Source organism: Dendrobates tinctorius, unplaced genomic scaffold (assembly GCF_039654945.1).
Source record: "Dendrobates tinctorius isolate UK_male_01 unplaced genomic scaffold, ASM3965494v1 ptg000070l, whole genome shotgun sequence".
In the NCBI taxonomy this organism is placed as follows: Eukaryota; Metazoa; Chordata; class Amphibia; order Anura; family Dendrobatidae; genus Dendrobates; species Dendrobates tinctorius.
Genome location: NW_027361738.1, coordinates 90,454,999 through 90,481,909, shown reverse-complemented (window position 1 = coordinate 90,481,909; position 26,911 = coordinate 90,454,999). Strand labels below are relative to the sequence as shown.

The window sequence follows — 26,911 nt, the reverse complement described above, 5'->3', positions numbered from 1 at the left end:
ATAGAATAGATACTCTTTTCATGATATAAAAATATGTAAGCAAACTTTAAAAAAGTATAAATATATTGTGATACATTATTAATACGAAGGAGATGCCACAAAAAAACATGATTTAAAACATCCAAGAAATGATGAAAGGACCATTTATAGAAAATAGGTACTGAATCATGTACATGTCAAATAGAATTAAAGTTGCCACATAGGAAAAAGTTAAATTCCCTGAACTAGCATGTCTTTGTGTCCTCACATTAACATGGCAGTTGGCATTAGTACAGTTTAACTAAATTAGTGATGTGTAAAAGTAAACACTGGCCGACCAAGGAGTGAAATTGAACACTGCCTGTGGCCAACCAAAGTGTTAAATTGAATAATGCCTGTGGTCGACCAAAGTATGAAATTGAATAATGCCTGTGGCCGACCAAAGTGTGAAATTGAATAATGCCTCAGGCCAACCAAGGTGTGAAATTTAATAATGCCTGTGGACGACTAAGGTGTGAAAATGAACAATGCCTGTGGCCGACCAAAGCATGAAAGTAGACTGTGTCCTACAACGTCAATGCTCTGCCAATGTCTTAGGTAAACTATTCCTTACCCATTCCACTCCCCTCATTGTTGCATTTTCAATTGTGTATTTTTTCATGAATTCACATGAATTTTTTTGTTCAGATTAGTCGATATTGTTTCAGACATAAAAATCTTTCTCAACTAAATAATTTGATCAAATTGCCATTTTTCCTAAAATGTTTTTATGGTTTCACATATCTCTTGCATTGCTGATCTGTGTTCAAGCTTCTGTGGTGAAAGCAAAGCTGAACTTTGGGATCCTGAAAGATGCAGCCAAAGACGTAGCAACAAAAGACGTAGCAACCAAAGACGTAGCAAAAACAACGTGTGAACATGGCCATATAATGTCAGAAAAATAGGGATTTTTGTGTACTCACCGTAAAATTCTTTTCTCCGAGCCATTCATTGGGGGGACACAGAGACAGTGGGTGTTATGCTGCTTCCCACTAGGAGTACACTAAGTAAACCAGAAAAAAAGTTCCAACTCCTCCTCTGCAGTATACACCCTCTCGCTGGATGAGATATCTCTAGTTCAGTGAAAAAAGCAGTAGGAGCTTAAACCGTCAACAATAACTATGTCAAAACCTAAGAATGCTACAAATGAGCCAGTAGGCTAAACAGGGCGGGTGCTGTGTCCCCCAATGAATGGCTCGGAGAAAAGGATTTTACGGTGAGTACACAAAAATCCCTATTTCTCCTACGCCTCATTGGGGGACACAGATAGTGGGACGTTCTAAAGCAGTCCCTGGGTGGGGAGCATTCATCTGCTAATACCCCATGTACTACTGAGTCAACACTGAGGTACTGCCGATTGCAGGATGCGTCTGCCGAGAACTGCATCTGCAGAGGCCTGAGAATGAATTTGGTAATGTTTTGAAGAGGTATGCAGACTGGACCAAGTCGCAGCCTTGCAGACCTGTTCTGCTGAGGCCTGGTGCCGAATGGCCCAAGAGGCGCCCACTGACCGGGTAGAGTACGCCTTAATCCCCGCTGGGACAGGCGCATTCCTGAGATGGTAGGATTCCTGAATCGTTGAGCGAATCCACCTGGCTAGCATTGCTTTTGAAGGGTTAGGCCCTTCCTATGCCACTCTGGAAGTATGAACAGGGCATCTGACTTGCGGAAGGATGCAGTCCGCGAGATGTACCGTCTCAGGGCCCTAACCACATCCAGGGTGTGGAGGGCCTTCTCAATACGATGGACTGGCACCAGACAAAAGGAAGGCAAAACAATTTCCTCGTTGAGATGGAAAGAGGAGACGACCTTGGGCAGGAAGGACGGGGACGTCCTGAGAACTACCTTGTCCTGATGAAAACTCAGGAACGGAGAAAGGCAGGACAGGGCTACCAATTCCGAAACTCGTCTGATTGACGTAATTGCCACTAGAAAGACCACTTTCAAAGAGAGGACTGTCAAAGACACGTCCTGCAGCGGTTCGAAAGGAGCCTCCTGTAAGGTCCCGAAAACCAGATTAAGATTCCATGATTCCAATGGCCTTCTATAAGGAGGCGTCACATGGGAAACTCCTTGAATAAACGTCTTAACCTGAGGTTTGGTGGCAATTTTGCGTTGGAAAAGCACTGACAAGGGCGAAATTTGGCCCTTGATCAAGCTAAGCGCGAGGTCTGATTTTAATCCGGATTGAAGGAATTCCAATATGGCCGGAATGGAGAACACCAGAGGGGAACGACCATGATCCTTGCACCATGAAAAGATTTTCCAGGTTCGGTGATAGATACGCCTGGATACAGGCTTCCTAGCACTAATCATGGTGGAGATCACGTCGAGAGAGAACCCAGCCTGTGCTAAAATAAAGGATTCAACGGCCACGCAGTCAAAGACAGGGCCCCAGAGTTCTTGTGGTAAATCGGCCCTGAGAAAGCACATCCGTGCGATCTGGAAGTCGCCAGGGGACGGTGGCCTACTATTTGTATTAGTTCTGCATACCATGCTCGGCGCGGCCAATCTGGCGTGACTAGGATCACTGGTACACCCTACGCTCTGATCTTTTAGATGACCCTTGGAAGCAAGGGAAGAGGGGGAAAGATGTACGGGAGCCGGAACCGGTGCCATGGCAGAAGTAGGGCGTCCGCTCAGATGGCGCATGGATCGCGCGATCGGGCAATGAACCGAGACACCTTGTTGTTTAGTCTAGAGGCCATGAGGTCCACATCCGGAGTCCCCCAACGATGACAAATCTGGTGAAAGACTTCCAGATGAAGAGACCACTTTCCCGTGGCAATGCCTTGGCGACTGAGAAAATCTGCCGCCCAATTTTCTACGCCCGGGTTGTGAATTGCTGAGATGGGCGAATGGTTGGTCCCGGCCCAATGGAGGATGTGACTCACTTTGTGCATGGCCATCCTGCTCCGGGTAACTCCCTGGCGGTTGATATACGCTACAGCCGTGGTGTTGTCGGATTGGATCCTGTTGGGGTGACCTGCGAGGAGATGGTGGAAACTCCTTAGAGCAAATCTGATCGCTCGTATCTCCAAAATGTTGATGGGGAGACGTGACTCTCGGGTCGACCAATGACCTTGTGCCGTGAGGTGACGAAAGACCGCACCCTAGCCGAGAAGACTTGCGTCGGTGGTTACTATCAACCATCTTACTGGGAGAAAAGACCTCCCTTGATTCAGGGAGGACCTCAGAGTCCACCACCTGAGGGCTTGCCTGACCCGCAGGGACAGAAGGATCCAACCGTCCAGGGAGAACGGGTTCTTGTCCCAAGCTAACAGCAATGCATGTTGTAAGGGACGGAGATGGAACTGTTCAAATGGAACTGCTTCCATCGCAGCCACCATCTTCCCGAGAACTCTCAAGCTGAAACGAATGGAGTGAGAAGCTGGAAGGGAAAGAGTCCACACTGCCTGTTGTAAGGCTTGCGTCTTTTCTGGAGGGAGAATGACCAACCCACGGGAAGTGTCCAAGATCATTCCTAAAAAGGAAATCTGCTGAGCCGGTTTCGGGGAAGACGTTGCAAAGTTTTTCTTCCACCCCAGGCACGAAAGTGTATTTACTGTTATCTCCACTGATTCCTCGCAGGCTGGAAGGGACGGACCCTTGATGAGCAGGTCGTCCAGATACGGTAACACCACTACTTCCCGAGAGTGGAGAATGGCCATGACAGCCGCCATGACCTTGGTAAAGACCCTGGGGGCAGTGGCGAAAGGCAAGGCAACGAACTGGAAGTGTTCCTCGTGAATTGCAAAACGCAGGAACTGCTGGTGAGACGGGCAGATCAGAATGTGAAGGTAAGCGTCCTTGTTGTCGATGGATGCTAGGAACTCTCCTTTTTCCATGGAAGCGACAACTGATCGGAGAGATTCCATTAGGAATCGCCGAACCGTGACAAACTGATTTAACAGTTTGAGATCCAGAATGGGTCGCATCGTCCCATCCTTCTTTGGAACCACAAAAAGGTTTGAATAAAATCCTCTGAACCTTTCGCGATCAGGGACCGGAATGATGACTCCGTCCCTTAAGAGAGCCTGAACAGCCCGAAGGAAGGCTCGTCTTTCCTTTGGGGGGAAAGGAAAGGAAAAAGCGAGTTGGAGGGGGAGAGGAAAACTATCTTGTATCCTGAGGACACCAGCTCCCTGACCCACTTGTCATGGATGACCGCGAGCCAGGTGTGGCTGAAGGAAAGTAGGCGACTGCCTACTCTGTCGGCGCCCGCCAGATACCGCAACAAGTCATTGGGTAGATCTATGAGATCTGGCTCCCCTGGATCCAGAAGCCCTAGGCCTGGGTTTCCAAAAGCGGTTAGGTCTGTATGAGACTTGGGAGCCTCTGTCTCCGTGCGGAGACGGACCTGATCCAGAAGAGAAGGTAGAGGAGGACCAACCGGAGTTGTTGCGAAAAGATCGAAAGCGCGTCAGCTGTTGGTTGCGAAACGGCCGAACAGCCTTTTGTTGAGGAAGGAATTTACTTTTTCCCCCGGTAGCATCAAAAATGAGCTGATCCAGTTTCTCTCCAAAAAGACAACCCATTTGAAAGGGGAGAGAAGTCAACGATCTTTTAGATGTGGCACCCGCCCGCCAGTCGCAGAGCCATAGGGCTCTTCTAATGGAGATCGCATTAGCGGCAGTTTGAGCAGCGCAATTGGCGGCATCAAAAGAGGAGTCCACTACAAAGTCTGTAGCGTGAATTATCTGCCTGGTGACAGTGGTAACCTCCGGAGGAAGATTGGTGTCCTGGAAGGAAGTAATCAAGACTTCTGCCCAAGCGGCCATTGCCTTAGTGACCCAAATTGCCACGAAAGATGGAAAAAGTGCTGCTCCTGAAGCTTCAAAAACTGAAACGGGCAAGGTAGTCAATCTGACGATCGGAGGGGTTTCTGATTGAGGAACCCTCAGAAACAGATAGAAGCGTTTTTGAAGCAAGACGCGATACAGGCAGGTCCACCGGAGGGGACTGTAACCAATCCTTCATTAGGTCTGGATCAAAAGGGTATTTAGCCTGAGAAGACTTTTGCCCTGTGAACCGCTTATGCGGACGATCCCTATGTTTCTGGACAATTTCCTTAAAGTCCGGATGGCTGGTAAATAACCTGCGCACCCGCTTGGTTTTCTTAAGCGAGATAGGATGTGCTGGAGCGGGAACATTATCCTCATCCAACTTCAGAATCCTGTTGACTGATTCTATAAGAGAATCAAGTGACTCTTGATCAGTTGTGGGATTCTGAGGGGCTGACATGTCAGATTCGAATTCAGAGTCGTGCTTGCTGAGAACTCCAGGAGAGGGAGAGCGAGAGACAGGAGTCGCAGAGGCGCGAACGGGACACGTCATGGGTCCGCTTTCTATAAACCTGACCATCCCTTGAATGAGTACGGCCCCTGCTGGTGGACGGTTCCCGGCCGATGCCAGAGCCTTCCTCGGGGGGTAAGGACGGCTTCTGGCTTAAAGAGTCCTCCCGGAGGGAGAATATAGCCTGGGTCAGAGACTCCACCGATCGTGACAGGGACGCAGCCCACTCAGGGGTACTAAACGCAGGAGGCCCGTCAGCAGCGGCGGCGAGGGGCGATTGAGCGCAGGTCGGGGCGCAGGCAGGGTCGCAGTCCATGCATAACGGATTAGTCTGTGCACTGGGTAAGGCAGACTTGCAAGTGGTACACACGGTAAAAAGCCAAGTGTGCTTTTTAGCAGCCCGTTTAGCCTCCTTAGATTGAGACATAGCGCTCCTGAAAGGGTTAACGGCAGAGTCTGCTGCAGCTGCAGGGAACGTGCCGGGAAGGGGTTAAGCTTTAATCTGAGGGTAGATGCAGCTTACCCGGTCCTATGCTGTGTCCGCCGGGAGGAGTAGCGGTGGCCCTGCGGTGTCACCCGGTATCCGGCAGAATGCTCGCCTCACAGCTCGTTGAGGTAAAAAGACATGGCCCCCCGAGATTAGAATTGCGCGTCTCGTCAGGGATGAGAGGCGCCAAGGCGAGGGGGCAGCAATAATAGCGCGGGCGGCTGTTGCGTTGCATTGCGGCCTAGTAGGCTGGAAAAGCCAGGGGCTAAATTTTTGAGCCTACCCGCGGTAGGCGCCGGTGGGTGGGGGCGGCGCTATCGAAATTGCGGCCTAGCAGGCCGGAAAGCCGGGGACTAGATTTTTCGGGCTACCCGCGGTAGCGCCAAGGGTGGGGGGAACCGCCATGGGGCTACGTCAGCGCTTCTCCCGGGGCCAGGACCCGACCCCACACCTCAACTCCAGTGCTCAGCGCTGTCCGGCCACCCATGCAGGCTCTCATCCTCCTGGGCTAATGAAGCAGAGATGGAGGAGTTCTTAAAGGGCCATGCTCAATCGACCCTCCGTATGATAGGGGGATGGAGAGCTATGGGACTGATTCAGGGCCTACATAAGCGCTGTCCAGTCTTCTCCATTCCGTGCGCCTGCCCTCATATCCGTGGATTACCGGACTCCGGTTGTAAGGATCATCGCCAATATTGCTAGAGGAATCAACCCCAAACGTCTAAGGAAAGTGTACGGTGAGGTATACTCCACGTGCTTGCCTGTTGTTGGTTCGGGGGAGAGCGGGCCGTAGAAAGGAACCGTCGCCCCCTTCACTCCGTTAATTAAAAAATAAAAATTTACAGAAAAATTCAAAAATAAAAACGGTGGGGTCTGAAACCAGACCCAAGTGCCTCCTACAGACACTAAGCATGAACTGGAGATATCTCATCCAGCGAGAGGGAGTATACTGCAGGGGGGGAGCTAACTTTTTTTCAGGTTTACTTAGTGTCCTCCTAGTGGCCAGCAGCATAACACCCATTGTCTCTGTGTCCCCCAATGAGGCGTAGTTGAAAAATATGGTGCACCAATGAGCACATAATGTACCAATATATCAATGTGACAAAAAATGTACACCAACAGTATAACCAATGTGATGTAACAAAATAATATGCTAGTAAAGTGAAAAACTGCTACAGCTGGGGTAGTATATAACCTTAAAAGTGAGTATTTGTGTAATGGTAGAAAAGGGGAAACCTACGCAGCACAGCCCCTGTGCATCCTTGCCTTACTATGTGCAGAAACCAATTTAGCGATTGTTCCTCTACAGCCACACTTGACCAGTGGGACAAGATATCGGCACAAGTCCTCTCTTAAACCCCTAACCAGTCCCCCGAATCCTACTTTATCTTCGCAAACTCCAGGCCTGACACCCCCCACCCCCGCCCAGAGACAGACATATTATCACCGCCGCTTCTTATTACCCCACGCCTCCTGTAGAGCGCCTTTATGACTGAGCCGATAGATTCCCTTATTCCGAGTTGATGGATGCAAAGTATTCTGGTTGGTGATTGTAATTATCAGAAAAGCTGCTCAGTAAGGAAAAGACCGGTAGCCAAAGTAGATGTAGCCAAATTGGCACGGTGGACGGAATTTCACACCGGCTGACTAAATCAATGGAAAGGCTGAGCAGGAAAATGTCAGAGCGACTTCAAGTCAGATTTTTTTTTCCCTTTATCTTAGAAATCAATGTACTTTCTTCTGTAATAGCTAAATGCAGAGAAAACCGACAACCGATTATTTATGTAGAACTGATGAGTGTGAACAACCTGAACAAAAACAAATATAGCAGATATAGTCTAGTACATAGGGGCAGCATTATAGTAGTTATATTCTTGTACATAGGAGCAGTATTATAGTAGTTATATTCTTGTACATAGGGGCAGTATTATAGTAGTTATATTCCTGTACATAGGGGGCAGTATTATAGTAGTTATATTCTTGTACATTAGGGGCAGTATTATAGTAGTTATATTCTTGTATATAGGGGGCAGTATTATAGTAGTTATATTCTTATACATAGGAGCAGTATTATAGTAGTTATATTCTTGTATATAGGGGGCAGCATTATAGTAGTTATATTCTTGTACATAGGGGCAGCATTATAGTAGTTATATTCTTGTATATAGGGGGCAGTATTATAGTAGTTATATTCTTATACATAGGAGCAGTATTATAGTAGTTATATTCTTGTATATAGGGGGCAGTATTATAGTAGTTATATTCTTGTATATAGGGGGCAGTATTATAGTAGTTATATTCCTGTACATAGGGGCAGTATTATAGTAGTTATATTCTTGTACATAGGAGCAGTATTATAGTAGTTATATTCCTGTACATAGGGGGTAGTATTATAGTAGTTATATTCTTGTATATAGGGGCAGTATTATAGTAGTTATATTCCTGTACATAGGGGCAGTATTATAGTAGTTATATTCTTGTACATAGGGGGCAGTATTATAGTAGTTATATTCCTGTACATAGGGGCAGTATTATAGTAGTTATATTCTTGTACATAGGAGCAGTATTATAGTAGTTATATTCTTGTATATAGGAGCAGTATTATAGTAGTTATATTCTTGTATATAGGGGGTAGTATTATAGTAGTTATATTCTTGTACATAGGGGCAGTATTATAGTAGTTATATTCTTGTACATAGGAGCAGTATTATAGTAGTTATATTCCTGTACATAGGGGGCAGTATTATAGTAGTTATATTCTTGTATATAGGGGGCAGTATTATAGTAGTTATATTCTTGTATATAGGGGGCAGTATTATAGTAGCTATATTCCTGTACACAGGGGCAGTATTATAGTAGTTATATTCTTGTACATAGGAGCAGTATTATAGTAGTTATACTCTTGTACATAGGGGCAGTATTATAGTAGTTATATTCCTGTATATAGGGGGCAATATTATAGTAGTTATATTCCTGTACATAGGGGCAGTATTATAGTAGTTATATTCTTGTACATAGGGAGCAGTATTATAGCAGTTATATTCTTGTATATAGGGGGCAGTATTATAGTAGTTATATTCTTGTACATAGGGGGCAGTATTATAGTAGTTATATTCTTGTACATAGGGGCAGTATTATAGTAGTTATATTCTTGTACATAAGAGCAGTATTATAGTAGTTATAGTCTTGTACATAAGAGCAGTATTATAGTAGTTATATTCTTGTACATAGGGAGCAGTATTATAGCAGTTATATTCTTGTATATAGGGGGCAGTATTATAGTAGTTATATTCTTGTATATAGGGGCAGTATTATAGTAGTTATATTCTTGTACATAGGGGCAGTGTTATAGTAGTTATATTCTTGTACATAAGAGCAGTATTATAGTAGTTATATTCTTGTACATAGGGGCAGTATTATAGTAGTTATATTCTTGTACATAGGGGCAGTGTTATAGTAGGAAGATTAGTGAACATATGGGGCAGTATTACAGTAGGCATATTTTCTTAAAAAGGAGAATAATATAGTATATATGTTTGTCAGTTAAAGTTCCCCAAAGTCATGTGACTGTCACATTTTTACATTGTCATATGCACAAGTCAGTGCACAATTGACCTATACTGTAACGCAGGCGGCTGAGCGGTAGATGGACTAGAAGTCTCAGCTATGTATATAATAGTAGACTTTTACAACTTTTTTCCATTAGTTACTTGGAGAAGGAAACATAAGCAGTTGGAAGTTTTCAGCCTTATAAAACTGAAGTTGTCAGTCTGAACGTCACAACACAAATTCAAAATAACTTTAGACAAGTGATCGGCCTTTGGGGATGTAAGCGGCAATGACCTCCGGCACTGTCACAGGCGAGGGGAGAAGAAGTCTGCGGCGCTACTTGACAAGTTTGTAAATAAAAATGGCAGAATTCTGAAAGCCGACGGTTACGAGTTTATCCTCCTGATCTATACATAAAAATACAGTAAAATGGAATGGCGTTTTCTGGTTTTATGTCAGCAATATTTCATCTATGGTACAGACAGAAGCAACATTGCTCAACACTGACATAGTAACTGCAAAATGAAAAGCTGTGTGATGATGGAAATCACAGGATGATAGCATGTTAGTCATCTGTAAATGATGAAAAAAATGGAAACAAAACATCCTGATTTCTTCAGTCTGGTGTATGAGCCACTTGCAGAAATCCTGGCACCTACAGCTTCGGCTACAATCAGTGAGGTTATTAATGGTTGTCTGTGGAATATTGAATGCACTTAAGCAAATCATCAAGATCCTCTGCTGGCATCTCCTGTGTGATCACCGACCAATGACGTCCCAATGTGCTCTATGGATGCATATCTATTTTTTTATGGCTTGATAAAGGACCTGCACAGCCAAAACGTTGTGATTTTTCTGTACTAATAAAGCTACCAAATGGATGACGTCTGCTGCCCAGGTTCATTAATTCATCTGTATTGCTAGAACCTTATGGAGGGTTTCACCTAGTGTGCAGAGACAACAGAGTCGTGCACCGACCTCAACTATTGCAAGTATAAGTATGCATGGAACACCCTCATAAGACCTGATGTATCCCGAGAACACCCGATACGACTTGCCATATGCAGGGAACACCGCACAAGACCCACCATATACAGGGAACACCGAACAAGACCCACAGTATACCTGGGAACATACCACAAGACCTGCCGTATACTGGCAACACCCCACAAGACCTGCCGTATACATGTCACAACACCCGCAGTATACAGAGAACTCCCCACAAGACTTGCCGGATACAGGGATGTCCCCACAACACCTGCCGTATACTGGGAACACCCCACAACACCTGCCATATACTGGGAACACCCCACAAGACCTGCCGTATACTGGGAACATCCCACAAGACCTGCCGTATACTGGGAACACCCCACAAGACCTGCCGTATACCAGAAACACCGCACAAGACCATCCGTATACAGGGATTAGCCCACAAGACCTGCTGTATACAGGGATTAACCCACAAGACCTCCCATATACCAGGAACATTTAACAATACTTGCCGTATACCGGAAACACCCCACAAGACCTGCCGTATACATGTCACAACACCCGCAGTATACAGAGAACTCCCCACAAGACCTGCCATATACCGGGAACACCCCACAAGACGTGCCATATACCGGTAACACCCCACAATACCTGCCATATACCGGGAACACCCCACAAGACCTGCCATATACCGGGAACACCCCACAATACCTGCCATATACCGGGAACACCCCACAATACCTGCCAAATACCGGGAACACCCCACAAGACCTGCCATATACTGGGAACACCCCACAAGACCTGCCATATACCGGGAACACCCCCACAAGACCTGCCATATACCGGGAACACCCAAGACCTGCCATACACCGGGAACACCCCACAAGACCAGCCGTATACCGGGAACACCCCACAAGACCAGCCGTATACCGTGAACACCCCAAAAGACCTGCCGTATACCGGGAACACATTAAAAAAATACACATTAAAAAAATCAATCAATCCAATACATAAATATGTATATAAAACATGCAAAGTATATAAATATGTATATAAGACAAGACGTACCTGGCCGGCAACTTTACACATTATAACCCAGAGATTCTGCCCCTCGCTCCGCAGGTTGCTGCTGACATTCTGCAGATCATCCAGAGCTTCACAGAGCTAGAAAAATAAGAACAGTTCTTGTATTATCCAGTCAAATAACATCCATAAATTATGTCCTGTGGTAAAGACGACCTTTTCAGAAGAAAAAGGGTCGTCTTCACGAAAACCACTACAAGAAAAGCAAAAAAAAGTGCTGCAACGGGGAGAGAGATATTCACACTTTTTTTTTTACTTCAGCACTTTGGCAGCTCAGTTATTTTGATGAGCTTTGAGGCTGCAAAAAAACATGGAAGAGCCACGAAGGGCGATCGTGGAAGAGCCACGAAGGGCGAATGTGGAAGAGCCACAAAGAGCGAACGTGGAAGAGCCACGAAGGGTCAACGTGGATTGAGCCACGAAGGGCCAACATAGAAGAGCCACAAAGAGCGAACGTGGAAGAGCCACAAAGAGCGAACGTGGAAGAGCCACGAAGGGTCAACATGGATTGAGCCACGAAGGGCGAACGTGGAAGAGCCACGAAGGGCGAACGTGGAAGAGCCACAAAGAGCGAACGTGGAAGAGCCACAAAGAGCGAACGTGGAAGAGCCACAAAGAGCGAACGTGGAAGAGCCACGAAGGGCCAACATGGATTGAGCCACGAAGGGTGAACGTGGAAGAGCCACGAAGGGCGATCGTTGAAGAGCTACAAAGAGCGAACGTGGAAGAGCCACGAAGGGTCAACATGGATTGAGCCACGAAGGGCGAACGTGGAAGAGCCACAAAGAGCGAACGTGGAAGAGCCACGAAGGGCAAGCCAACGTGGAAGAGCCACGAAGGGCGAGCCAACGTGGAAGAGCCACGAAGGGCGAGCCAACGTGGAAGAGCCACGAAGGGCGAGCCAACGTGGAAGAGCCACGAAGGGCGAGCCAACGTGGAAGAGCCACAAAGGGCGAGCCAACGTGGAAGAGCCACAAAGGGCGAACGTGGAAGAGCCACGAAGGGCCAACATGGATTGAGCCAAGAAGGGCCAACATGGATTGAGCCACGAAGGGTGAACGTGGAAGAGCCACGAAGGGCGATCGTTGAAGAGCCACAAAGAGCGAATGTGGAAGAGCCACGAAGGGCGAACGTGGAAGAGCCACGAAGGGCCAACATAGAAGAGCCACAAAGAGCGAACGTGGAAGAGCCACAAAGAGCGAACGTGGAAGAGCCACAAAGGGTCAACATGGATTGAGCCACGAAGGGCAAACGTGGAAGAGCCACGAAGGGCGAACGTGGAAGAGCCACAAAGAGCGAACGTGGAAGAGCCACGAAGGGTCAACATGGATTGAGCCACGAAGGGCGAACGTGCAAGAGCCACGAAGGGCGAACGTGAAAGAGCCACAAAGAGAGATCGTGGAAGAGCCACGAAGGGCCAACGTGGAAGAGCCACGAAGGGCGAGCCAACATGGAAGAGCCAAGAAGGGCGAGCCAACGTGGAAGAGGCACGAAGGGCGAGCCAACGTGGAAGAGCCACAAAGGGCGAACGTGGAAGAGCCACAAAGGGCGCCGTGGAAGAGCCACGAAGGGCCAACATGGATTGAGCCACGAAGGGTGAACGTGGAAGAGCCATGAAGGGTGAACGTGGAAGAGCCACGAAGGGCGATCGTTGAAGAGCCACAAAGAGCGAATGTGGAAGAGCCACGAAGGGTCAACATGGATTGAGCCACGAAGGGCCAACATGGATTGAGCCATGAAGGGTGAACGTGGAAGAGCCACGAAGGGCGATCGTTGAAGAGCCACAAAGAGCGAACGTGGAAGAGCCACGAAGGGTCAACATGGATTGAGCCACGAAGAGCGAACGTGGAAGAGCCACGAAGGGGGAACGTGGAAGAGCCACGAAGGGGGAACGTGGAAGAGCCACAAAGAGCGAACGTGGAAGAGCCACAAAGAGCGAACGTGGAAGAGTCATGAAGAACGTGGAAGAGTCATGAAGAACGTGGAAGAGTCATGAAGAACGTGGAAGAGTCATGAAGAACGTGGAAGAGTCATGAAGAACGTGGAAGAGTCATGAAGAACGTGGAAGAGTCATGAAGAAAGGACATGGCTGCATAATCAGTTTCCAAAGGAGGAGGTATAAATTAGTTGACACTAATCAGGGGTGCAAACAGTTTTACCATTTATTTAAACCAAAAAAAACAAAAACAATTCAGAAAAAATTATTTAAAAAAAAAAAAAGAGTATTAACTGAGCATGCTCACATACTATTCATATATATTAATATGATCAATTGCTCAGAATGTGATCGTAAGACATCAAAAAAATAGAAGCTCAAAATAATTTCAAGATTAATACAAAATTTATTTAAGCATAAACAATGTGACAAAAAAGAGTGTCTGGGTACGCACACAAAGGCAGGAAAAGGGGAGAGGGAGAAGAGATTAGATTGTCTGGAGTCAAGTAATAAAGATAAACATATTCACAATAATCGTATGTACATTATGTGACCAAATAAATTGAAAAAATGCCCCAGACAAAAAGAGGGGGAACGGAAGCGCTCGTCTGAATCTGCCAAACAGGACACCGTGAATAGCTCAGTGATAAAAGGACCAGTCTGGTACGAGTAAGAGCCTGTCAGAGTTAAATTAAACAAATCTGAATAGGATATAGCTAGATTCTACTCTACTCTGCATTGTTCAGAGCAAGGTACTGACATGTATGGCGCACCCAGTGATAAAAGGACCTGGTACATATTCACAATAATCGAAGGCCTCCGGAAGCGCCGTCTGTTCCCTGCTCCACGTCCACACCGCACCATGTCTGAAGGTAATGCATACTATATTTAATGGGTGCGCCATACATGTCAGTACCTTGCTCTGAACAATGCAGAGTAGAGTAGAATCTAGCTATATCCTATTCAGATTTGTTTAACTCTGACAGGCTCTTACTCGTACCAGACTGGTCCTTTTATCACTGAGCTATTCACGGTGTCCTGTTTGGCAGATTCAGACGAGCGCTTCCGTTCCCCCTCTTTTTGTCTGGGGCATTTTTTCAATTTATTTGGTCACATAATGTACATACGATTATTGTGAATATGTTTATCTTTATTACTTGACTCCAGACAATCTAATCTCTTCTCCCTCTCCCCTTTTCCTGCCTTTATGTGTGCGTACCCAGACACTCTTTTTTGTCACATTGTTTATGCTTAAATAAATTTTGTATTAATCTTGAAATTATTTTGAGCTTCTATTTTTTTGATGTCTTACGATCACATTCTGAGCAATTAATCATATTAATATATATGAATAGTATGTGAGCATGCTCAGTTAATACTCTTTTTTTGAAAATAATTTTTTCTGAATTGTTTTTGTTTTTTTTGGTTTAAATAATTGGTCTAGAGGCTCTTCCACCCGACCATGTGGAATAGTTTTTTGGTTTAATTAGTTTTACCATTTAGACTTCAAATCTGCATCACTTTCCACCTTATATCTATTCCCAAACGTACAGTGTGCATGTACCAGACATGTATGTCTCTCACACTATCAACCCATTGAGCTCCAATCCATTTCTATATATTGGTCACATCATCTATTCATCCACCTAGCCCTCCTGCAGACAGATCCAGCCGTGCCACGGACAGACCCTATGTCTCAGCTCGGATCGGCCCAATTATCTCTATACATTGATCTTATCTGCATCTTACCATGTAGCTCATATTGTTCTTTGCAGATTGGTCCATCTATCGCAGATCTATCCTGTTATCTCTGTATATTGATATCAATGCTAGCTGCAGTCATCTATGAGCCACCTCTGGCACTGTCACACCCATCCACCGTTCTCATGTCTCCCACACACATATCTATTACAAGTCTCTGATCATGGATGTCACCGTCCTCTTGGACCCTTTTATAAACGTATCATTTCATTTCTATCTGGAGAGAAAACATTGAGAGATGCATGAGTGATATGGGGACTGCATGGGCTGTGAGTTATCAATGGCCTGTTTTACTGGCGGACACCCCGGAGTCTGAGGCTTGTCATTGTAAAGCCGCTGATAAAGCAGATTTCAAAGGGATAACACAAAATAATCCTTCAAAGCAGAAACACATAAATCACAACCGGCCGGCACATCTCTGCATTAATATTCTGGGCGGCGAGCGGCGCAGAGCTGATGTGAGACACTACCAACCTTGTTATACTCGATGTGCAGCTTCTCCTGCTCGTTTTCTAATTTGTCCTTTATGTTCTTTTGCTCGGCCATGTTTTCCTGCAACTGCATCATCCGCATGTTCCTCTCTGATATACAAAAAAAAAAACAGAAAAATCACAAAATGCATCTGATGGGGGTGAAGCTGCAGTGATTGACAGCTGAATACCAAAATATACACAGGAAACGGCGGACGAGAAAGATACAGCGGGTGAGTAAGAGACCGGGCCACAGAGAGACCAGGCCAAGGATAGAGGGAGAGAGTGCACGCCATGGATAGAGGCAGCGGGGGAGACAGAGCAGGCCATGCATGGATGCAGAGGGTGAGAGAGCGGGTCATGGATAGATGCAGAGGGTGAGAGAGCGGGTCATGGATAGATGCAGAGGGTGAGAGAGCGGGTCATGGATAGATGCAGAGGGTGAGAGAGCGGGTCATGGATAGATGCAGAGGGTGAGAGCGCGGGTCATGGATAGATGCAGAGGGTGAGAGAGCGGGTCATGGATAGATGCAGAGGGTGAGAGAGCGGGTCATGGATAGATGCAGAGGGTGAGAGAGCGGGTCATGGATAGATGCAGAGGGTGAGAGAGCGGGTCATGGATAGATGCAGAGGGTGAGAGAGCGGGTCATGGATAGATGCAGAGGGTGAGAGAGCGGGTCATGGATAGATGCAGAGGGTGAGAGAGCGGGTCATGGATAGATGCAGAGGGTGAGAGAGCGGGTCATGGATAGATGCAGAGGGTGAGAGAGCGGGTCATGGATAGATGCAGAGGGTGAGAGAGCGGGTCATGGATAGATGCAGAGGGTGAGAGAGCGGGTCATGGATAGATGCAGAGGGTGAGAGAGCGGGTCATGGATAGATGCAGAGGGTGAGAGAGCGGGTCATGGATAGATGCAGAGGGTGAGAGCGCGGGTCATGGATAGATGCAGAGGGTGAGAGAGCGGGTCATGGATAGATGCAGAGTTTGAGAGAGCGGGTCATGGATAGATGCAGAGGGTGAGAGAGCGGGTCATGGATAGATGCAGAGGGTGAGAGAGCGGGTCATGGATAGATGCAGAGGGTGAGAGAGCGGGTCATGGATAGATGCAGAGGGTGAGAGAGCGGGTCATGGATAGATGCAGAGGGTGAGAGAGCGGGTCATGGATAGATGCAGAGGGTGAGAGAGCGGGTCATGGATAGATGCAGAGGGTGAGAGAGCGGGTCATGGATAGATGCAGAGGGTGAGAGAGCGGGTCATGGATAGATGCAGAGGGTGAGAGAGCGGGTCATGGATAGATGCAGAGGGTGAGAGAGCGGGTCATGGATAGATGCAGAGGGTGAGAGAGCGGGTCATGGATAGATGCAGAGGGTGAGAGAGCGGGTCATGGATAGATGCAGAGGGTGAGAGAGCGGGTCATGGATAGATGCAGAGGGTGAGAGAGCGGGTCATGGATAGATGCAGAGGGTGAGAGAGCGGGTCATGGATAGATGCAGAGGGTGAGAGAGCGGGTCATGGATAGATGCAGAGGGTGAGAGAGCGGGTCATGGATAGATGCAGAGGGTGAGAGAGCGGGTCATGGATAGATGCAGAGGGTGAGAGAGCGGGTCATGGATAGATGCAGAGGGTGAGAGAGCGGGTCATGGATAGATGCAGAGGGTGAGAGAGCGGGTCATGGATAGATGCAGAGGGTGAGAGAGCGGGTCATGGATAGATGCAGAGGGTGAGAGAGCGGGTCATGGATAGATGCAGAGGGTGAGAGCGAGTCATGGATAGAGGCAGTCAGAGAACAAACGGGCCATGGATAGAGGCAGAGGGTGAGAGGGCCATGACAGAGGGAGAGAGGGCCATGACAGAGGCAGAGGGAGCGAGAGAGAGGGTCATGGATAGAGGCAGAGGGGGAGAGAGAGAGAGAGAGAGAACAGGTGATGGATAGAAGCAAAGGGAAAGAGGGCGCGGGCCATGCATAGAGAGGGAAAAACCGCAGACCATGGATAGAGGGGGAGAGAGCGCACGGGCCACGGAAGAAAGGGGGCGGGTCAGGATAGAGGAAAAGAAAGATAAAAGAAACTGAAAGATAAAATAAGAGACAGCAGATAGGTAAAACATAAAAAAAAAAAAAGAGTGTATTGGAGTAAGCCAGGAGGATGAGCAGTGTGAGAGCCATGGAAAAATGCAGCAAGAGAGGACGACAAGAGAGACGGCGGCGGATGGCAAGAGAGACGACGGCGGCGGCGGACGGCAAGAGAGGCGACGGAGGAGAACGGCAAGAGAGACAACGGCGGCGGATGGCAAGAGAGGCGACGGAGGAGAACGGCAAGAGAGGCGGCGGCGGAGAACGGCAAGAGAGGCGGCGGCGGAGAACGGCAAGAGAGGCGGCGGCGGAGAACGGCAAGAGAGGCGGCGGAGGACAACGGCAAGAGAGACGGCGGAGGAGAACGGCAAGAGAGACGGCGGAGGAGAACGGCGAGACGGCGGAGAACGGCAAGAGAGATGGCGGAGGAGAACGGCAAGAGAGGCGGCGGCGAACGGCAAGAGAGGCGGCGGAAGAGAACGGCAAGAGAGGCGGCGGCGGCGAACGGCAAGAGAGGCGGCGGAGGAGAACGGCAAGAGAGACGGCGGAGGAGAACGGCAAGAGAGACGGCGGAGGAGAACGGCGAGACGGCGGCGGAGAACGGCAAGAGAGATGGCGGAGGAGAACGGCAAGAGAGGCGGCGGAGGAGAACGGCAAGAGAGACGGCGGAGGAGAACGGCGAGACGGCGGAGGAGAACGGCAAGAGAGATGGCGGAGGAGAACGGCAAGAGAGGCGGCGGAAGAGAACGGCAAGAGAGGCGGCGGCGGCGAACGGCAAGAGAGGCGGCGGCGGCGAACGGCAAGAGAGGCGGCGGAGGAGAACGGCAAGAGAGGCGGCGGAGGAGAACGGCAAGAGAGACGGCGGAGGAGAACGGCGAGACGGCGGAGGAGAACGGCAAGAGAGATGGCGGAAGAGAACGGCGAGACGGCGGAGGAGAACGGCAAGAGAGATGGCGGAAGAGAACGGCAAGAGAGGCGGCGGAAGAGAACGGCAAGAGAGGCGGCGGCGGCGAACGGCAAGAGAGGCGGCGGCGGCGAACGGCAAGAGAGGCGGCGGAGGAGAACGGCAAGAGAGGCGGCGGAGGAGAACGGCAAGAGAGACGGCGGAGGAGAACGGCAAGAGAGACGGCGGAGGAGAACGGCGAGACGGCGGAGGAGAACGGCAAGAGAGATGGCGGAAGAGAACGGCAAGAGAGGCGGCGGAAGAGAACGGCAAGAGAGGCGGCGGCGGCGAACGGCAAGAGAGGCGGCGGCGGCGAACGGCAAGAGAGGCGGCGGAGGAGAACGGCAAGAGAGGCGGCGGAGGAGAACGGCAAGAGAGACGGCGGAGGAGAACGGCGAGACGGCGGAGGAGAACGGCAAGAGAGATGGCGGAGGAGAACGGCAAGAGAGGCGGCGGAAGAGAACGGCAAGAGAGGCGGCGGAAGAGAACGGCAAGAGAGGCGGCGGCGGCGAACGGCAAGAGAGGCGGCGGAGGAGAACGGCAAGAGAGACGGCGGAGGAGAACGGCAAGAGAGACGGCGGAGGAGAACGGCAAGAGAGACGGCGGAGGAGAACGGCGAGACGGCGGCGGAGAACGGCAAGACGGCGGAGGAGAACGGCGAGACGGCGGAGGAGAACGGCAAGAGAGACGGCGGAGGAGAACGGCAAGAGAGACGGCGGAGGAGAACGGCAAGAGAGACGGCGGAGGAGAACGGCAAGAGAGACGGCGGAGGAGAACGGCAAGAGAGACGGTGAGGGGAACAAACTAATCTTACCCAGGTAGTAGTTGACAAAGTCTGCAGTGAGCGCAGGCTGCTTGTGCTTCCTCCTGCCATCAACACTGGAGCTGGTGTCTGAATTATCCACCGGGAAGATGTCCGTGCTGATCCCCATCAGTTCGGCTTTGCGCATCAGTTTCCGTATGGCAGAGGCACTGCTGGTCAGCGGGCGAGGCAGCTTCTCTCTCGGGACCCAGGCTTGTGGTCTAGTATTACGAGTCAGCTCTGACTTCACTCTGTACTGCTGTAGTCGGGTGGAGATACGAGCCTGGAGAGATACAGAAACGGTTCCCTAAGAAACCATCAGCAGATTATAGGCTGTAACTCGTGGAGGTCGGCGATGGGATGATGACTACAAAATGTCACAAAACAGACGGATAATTTTCAGTTCCCCGCTGTCCGTAACACACATTGATTCAGATTATTATGACTACACTGTGGACACACGCTGCAATATAAAACTATTACATTAGATCATTATGTTTTATGCTCTGAGGTTTACAATCCCCACAATAGACCATGTAGCACTACGACACTACCAGCAGAATAGTGAGTGCAGCTCTGGAGTATAATACAGGATGTAACTCAGGATCAGTAATGTAATGTATGTACACAGTGACTACACCAGCAGAATAGTGAGTGCAGCTCTGGGGTATAATACAGGAGGTAACTCAGGATCAGTAATGTAATGTATGTACACTGTGACTACACCAGCAGAATAGTGAGTGCAGCTCTGGGGTATAATACAGGAGGTAACTCAGGATCAGTAATGTAATGTATGTACACAGTGACTGCACCAGCAGAATAGTGAGTGCAGCTCTGGAGTATAATACAGGATATAACTCAGGATCAGTAATGTAATGTATGTACACAGTGACTACACCAGCAGAATAGTGAGTGCAGCTCTGGAGTATAATACAGGATGTAACTCAGGATCAGTAATGTAATGTATGTACACAGTGACTACACCAGCAGAATAGTGAGTGCAGCTCTGGGGTATAATACAGGAGGTAACTCAGGATCAGTAATGTAATGTATGTACACAGTGACTGCACCAGCAGCAGAATAGTGAGTGCAGCTCTGGGGTATAATAGAGGATGTAACTCAGAATCAGTAATGTAATGTATGTACACAGTGACTGCACCAGCAGAATAGTGAGTGCAGCTCTGGGGTATAATACAGGAGGTAACTCAGGATCAGTAATGTAATGTATGTACACAGTGACTGCACCAGCAGAACAGTGAGTGGCAGCTCTGGAGCATAACACAGGATATAACTCAGGATCAGTAATGTAATGTATGTACACAGTGACTGCACCAGCAGAATAGTGAGTGCAGCTCTGGAGTATAATACAGGATGTAACTCAGGATCAGTAATGTAATGTATGTACACAGTGACTACACCAGCAGAATAGTGAGTGCAGCTCTGGGGTATAATACAGGAGGTAACTCAGGATCAGTAATGTAATGTATGTACACAGTGACTGCACCAGCAGAACAGTGAGTGGCAGCTCTGGAGTATAACACAGGATATAACTCAGGATCAGTAATGTAATGTATGTACACAGTGACTGCACCAGCAGAATAGTGAGTGCAGCTCTGGGGTATAATACAGGAGGTAACTCAGGATCAGTAATGTAATGTATGTACACAGTGACTGCACCAGCAGCAGAATAGTGAGTGCAGCTCTGGGGTATAATAGAGGATGTAACGCAGGATCAGTAATGTAATGTATGTACACAGTGACTGCACCAGCAGAATAGTGAGTGCAGCTCTGGAGTATCATACAGGATGTAACTCAGGATCAGTAATGTAATGTATGTGTACTCGTACAGTGACTGCACCAGCAGATAGTGAGTGCAGCTCTGGAGTATAATACAGGGTGTAACTCATGATCAGTAATGTAATGTATGTGCACAGTGACTGCACCAGCAGAATAGTGAGTGCAGCTCTGGGGTGTAATACAGGATGTAATGAACATGTCGTGGCATCATATGATTAAATTGACATTCAGAGGTTTAATGAAGCCTTTGTAATTTTATGCAGATCAAATATATGCTCCCATTCAAAGACTCCTGGGATCAAAGATAACAAGTCCCCGCTGAAGTGAATGACCTTAGCTGTGAATTTACGTATGCTGCGCCTTGTTTCTTGGGGAATTATGACGTAAGATCCATTAATACCTGCGCTTCTGGCGTGAGATGCTTCTCTCTTTCCTTCAAGGACATTTTGCAGTAGGACTGTAGAGCCAGATAGTTTTTCCTCTTCCATTTTCTGTCGAAGCGGTCTGCGTGCTGTTTGCAATAGGCAAAGAAAGGGTCTGCGATATCCTGACGGATGAGATTAAGAATCGCCGATTACTGTACATTCCTATGTGGTGGATGAGGAGTACAACGTATGTGGCGCTGCATGGAGCGCTAGATGCACTTATACTTGCAGCACAAGTAGAGGAAGAATCATGAAGGGACAACGAAGCAGTGCAATATGGGGGGTAGGGAGCTATAGGGAAGGCAGGCAACCACAGAAATGGATGGGGAATAGGCATGAAAGTGGATTTACACTTCACGATTATTGTGAACATTGCAAGATTATTGCTAAATGCACATCTAAATGAGCTGCTAATCATAAAACAAAAGAGCAAAACTCTTGTTCGTAGGGTGAAATGATCATTTGGTTTGCACAAAAGATGATCGTTCCCTGCAGCACATTTCCCTGTGTAAACAGGACCTGTGCTGCCGAGAACAATGGCAGCTTATGTACACTGAGTGATCTATTACATCTGTGTACAGACGCCACAACGGCCGATCACCAAGCAAGTAGTTCAGTGCCGCCAGTCTGCAGGCGTAAAGAGACAAGTAGTCTGCTAGTACCGCCGCTCTGAGAATGTCACCTCAGTTTGGCGCGGTATGTAAATGAGTTGTGTCCGGCCTGATGGGCAGTATTGTGGCTCCTTCCCTCCACCCCTCCTTGGCCGCTGTACATAATCTTTCTTGTAATTTCCGTAGTTGGAATCCAGATTACGCGCGTGCGTATTGCAATATCCTATCGCGCGTGCGCAGTATGCTTTGCCCAACAGCGGGCAAACTCGAAAAGCATTAGTGTGCATGCGCCGGTGAACTATGTTCCGGAACACAGACATGGCAGTGAAATACTTCTGGGACATAGTTCACTGACGCATATGCACTAATGCTTTTCGAGTTTGCCTGCAGTTGGGCAAATCATACTGCGCACGCGTGATAACATATTGCAATGCGCATGCGTGTAATCTGGAGGCCAACTACGGAAATTCCAAGAAAGATTGCATACAGCGGTCAAGGAGGGCGCCACGGACCGGAGACAACTCATTTACATACCGCGCCAAACTGAGGTGACAGATTCCCTTTAAGGAATAAAGATACTCTAGCAGCAAACAAGGAGCCGTTTAGTGCCGCTAGTCTGCAGGTTTAAAGGGACTATAACAAAAGCAGAAAGCCACTGAACAAAAGAGGGGCTGAAACAAGAGATGAAAAGACATCGTGAAGAGGGTGAGGCTGCATAAAAACAAGGGTGGGATAGCAAGAGATGAGAAACCACTGCCACTAATCCAAGAAACTTCCAAGTAAGAAAGCAGAAAAAAAAAAAACAAAAAAAAAAAACAAAAACAAAACACAATATAATGGAGTATAACTCCCATTGTAGCAACTCCGTTAATGGATGGGGCGAATTTCCGGGGCGATATGAGAAGTCACGTTTCCACTTAAGTTCCTAAAGCAACACTGGAGCGACAGCGCTTTCATCTCCATCACACCCAGGACATTTACCAGCCAGCCGTACTCTGGTTGATTTTATCCCCTCTGTCTACATCCCAGCTTAATTTTTTTTTTCTATCAGAATGCTTTGCTTTTTTTTTTTTTTTAATGCTTTGCTTACAATTTCTTAAGCAGTCTTCAAAAGAAATGCAGCGGGTAATTTACCTCTTCGGCAGCGGCTTCTGAGAGCAAGCCTTCCTTCTGGGCACAAGTCACATGAAAGTAAGCTCTGCACATCCCTGCGTCGCAGCTGATACACACTCCTGTCCTGGCAAATCGCGGATCTTCACAGAAGCTGCATTCCTATAGAAAAAAAAAAATCTAAGCTACCACCACATCTGAGGGAACAATATTCAGGATTGCGCCAGCAATGGAGACACACGGTTAAAAAAAATAAAAAATAAAAAAAACTCTCTTGGAGCGTGGTTCAATCTCAAAGCTGAACTTTTAATTAACTTTTAGAAAATTGATTTAATAGCAAAATCACTTTAATGACTGCTGTTATTTCTATAAACTTTGCAAGGAACTTTGTAATGCATCTCATTAGAGATGAGAAATCTGCTTCTTTCTCCACTTATGAGACACTTCTCCTTCCTCCCCACTAATTCTGGAAAGCGCTAAAATCCAGCTTGATCAAGATAAACCAGCTCACTGAGAGATCAGATTACAGCTGCCGGTTTAAAGGCCCTTTTACATTTAGCGATGCACCAGCAATCCCAACCACGATACGACCCGGTCAGGATCGCTGGAGCATCGCTAAATGGTCACTAGTGAGCTGCCAAACAGACAGATCTCACTAGCGATGCAGCAGCGGTCGGCGGTCGCTTTTACCTTTCAGACGCGGCGAGGGTGTCCGTCTTCCGCCTGCGTCCATGGCTCGCTCGTCGGCGCCAGCAGGAAGCCGACGACGAGAAATGGGCCAGGTCGATCTCGTGCGATCAGCGATAGCCAGCGGGGAAGCCGGTCGGAGGGGAGTATCACATGTAGCGATATCGCTAGCAATATCGCTGCTGCGTCACAAAATCGGTGACGCTTTAGTGATATTGCTAGTGATATCACTATGTGTAAAGCCCCCTTAAGTCTATGACCACCCACACACCATGGAGAAATATCCTTACTAAATAATCACTATCCATCCAAAACTCTCATCAAGAACTTATCTTCTGTGAGTTTTCGATGATTAGTGGTTATTTTTAAAGGGTATTTTCGCCATGGTGTGAGAGTGTTCATAGACTTTAGGCAGCTGTAATCTGATCTCTCAGTATGCACTTTCATCAAGAACTCATTCTGTAAAATTAATACTAAGATCAGATTACAGTAGATGCCTGTTTAAGACTATTAACACTCACATGTCAATGGCGGAAGACCCTTATAAAAGAATCACTAAACAACAAAAACTCACAGAATATTAGTTCTTGATGAAAGTACACAAAAGATATTCTCATATCCCTCCTATTTGTCAGTAATTCAGATTTTAGCTAGCTCCAACGACAAACCATCTTTTAGGAATCCACAATACACGGGGGTTAGTCTTTTGCTTATCTCCATTCTTGGATGATCAACAGCCGAAAGGATGAGTCCTAACAATCTTTGTGCAAAAGGGGAGAGTCTCCTGCTGCAGTCGGTTGTCTTACAGCCAGACACAAGATGGTGAGAAACATGGGGAGAGGGAAATGGCTGAGCTCCTAAGACACACATAGAAGATTTTAGCTTTTTATATTACAAAAATTTACAACCAAAAGATATAAAACAAAATCTTCTATGTGAACAAAGAAGCTCAACCATCATGTTCTCCCAACTTCTTTCTCACTGTCTTGAATCTGGCAGTAAGGCTAGTTTCACATTAGTGTTACCGGGCGCAGCCCACGGCCGCCGCTAAGCTCCGCCCCCAGCCGCGCCCCCTCCGATCAGCTCCGTCTCTGATCGCATGACGCTGCATGTGATCAGCTTACCCTATACTTAGCGTTGGGTACGCTGGTCGTACGCTGGTACACTTTTGACGGTGATTGCGTCCTTTTGGCGCTGCGCCGACATGCACCAAACGCATTGTGTTGCATTTATGTGCGCTCGGCGCAGCGCCAATAGGGCGCAAGCGCCGCCAAAATCATGCCAGCGCATGACCAGCGTACCCAACGCTAAATATAGGGTACGCTGATCGCATGCAGCGTCATGCGATCAGAGGAGGAGCTGACCGGAGGGGGCTCGGCCGGTGGGCAGAGCTTAGCGGCGGCCGTACGCTGTGCCCAGTAACGCTAGTGTGAAACTAGCCTAAGACAACTGTCTGCAGCAGGAGCCTCCCCCCTTAGTACTCTATATAGTAGGACACAAAGATTGTTAAGCCACATTTAGTGATGAGCGAGTGTGCTCGTTACTCGAGTTTTCTGAGGATGCTCGGGTGTTCTCTGAGTATCTTGGGCATGCTCGTAAATTACAGGGGTTGGACAAAATAATGGAAACACCTGGAAACATCAACAAAAGTTAGTTTAATATGGTGTAGGTCCACCTTTTGCGGCGATTACAGCCTCAATTCTCCGAGGTATGGATTCATACAAGGTGTGAATTGTTTCCAAAGGAATTGTAGCCCATTCTTCAGTTAAAACACCCTCCAGTTCTTTGAGCGACCATGGCGGTGGAAATCGACGTCTAACTTGAATCTCTAAAATCGACCATAAATGCTCAATAATGTTGAGGTCTGGGGATTGTGGGGGCCAGATGAGATGCTCAACTTCATTACACTGTTCCTCGTGCCATGCTTTAACGATTCTAGCTGTATGCGTTGGTGCATTATTATCCTGAAAGATGGCGTTCCCCTCCTGGAACAGTGCTTGAACCATAGGATGCACTTGGTCGCCAAAAATGCCTAAATAATCTTGGCTGTTAATTCTTCCATGAAGGGATATCATTGGCCCGGCGGATCTCCACGAAATAGTACCCCAGATCATCACAGAACCTCCACCATGTTTTACTGTTGGGAGAAGGCAGTCTGGATGGAATGCTTCTTTCACCTGTCTCCAAACGTACACTCGGCTGGAGGTCGGAAATAGGGTAAACGATGATTCGTCGGAGAATATCACGTTTCCACTGCTCGAGGGACCAATTCTGGAGGTTTCTACACCACTCTAAATGCTTGGAAACATTTGTCATCGAGAGCAGCGTTTTTCTAATTGCAGCTCTTCCGTGGAATCCAGATTTGTGCAGCTCCCGGTGAACAGTTTTCGTGGAAACTGGGTTTTGTAGGTGTTCATTGAGCTCAGCAGGGATTTTCGGAGCCGTGGTCTTGTGATCCTCTCTCACAATTCGCTTTAGAGTCCAACGGTCTCTCTCAGTCAACTTCGACTTTCGGCCGGACCTGTGCTTTGCTGCAGACGTTTTTCCTTCTCTTTCAAACGCAATCATTACTTTGGAGACAGTACCTCTTGACACGCCAAGCATTCGGGCACTTTCTGTTACACTAGCGCCTGCCATACGAGCACCAACAATTTGGCCTCTTTGAAAATCCGAGAGGTCTGCCATTGGTATCAGGTTCTCATCAATGTTGTTACAATTCTGCAAAACAAACAGTTAATTTACCTACCCATATCACATAACACAAATAATCCACTACAAAACATTACCATATGTCACGGTTTGCATGTTTATAACATGTTCGAAGACTATGATGCCAAAACGTTAGGTGTTTCCATTATTATGTCCAACCCCTGTA

At 47.7% G+C, this 26,911-nt stretch overlaps 1 protein-coding gene across 9 annotated transcripts in view; it reads right to left on the bottom strand.

Annotated features, from left to right (window-relative positions):
- Nucleotides 1-26,911, bottom strand: part of PHF14 (PHD finger protein 14) — a 311,444-nt gene that overhangs the window by 204,781 nt on the left and 79,752 nt on the right. For 8 of the 9 annotated variants that reach the window (XR_012233474.1, XM_073582107.1, XM_073582108.1 and 5 more), the window contains exons 7-11: nt 23,374-23,511; nt 21,604-21,750; nt 19,419-19,713; nt 15,594-15,700; nt 11,408-11,503 (exon numbers count right to left, since the gene is read on the bottom strand). Coding sequence is in view for 8 of the 9 variants with exons in the window: in XM_073582107.1 (XP_073438208.1) it covers nt 11,408-11,503; nt 15,594-15,700; nt 19,419-19,713; nt 21,604-21,750; nt 23,374-23,511 (783 nt within the window). In the remaining variant the exon portion in view is untranslated. The remainder of the gene's footprint in view (nt 1-11,407; nt 11,504-15,593; nt 15,701-19,418; nt 19,714-21,603; nt 21,751-23,373; nt 23,512-26,911) is intronic. The other variant, XM_073582105.1, reaches the window with a different exon arrangement.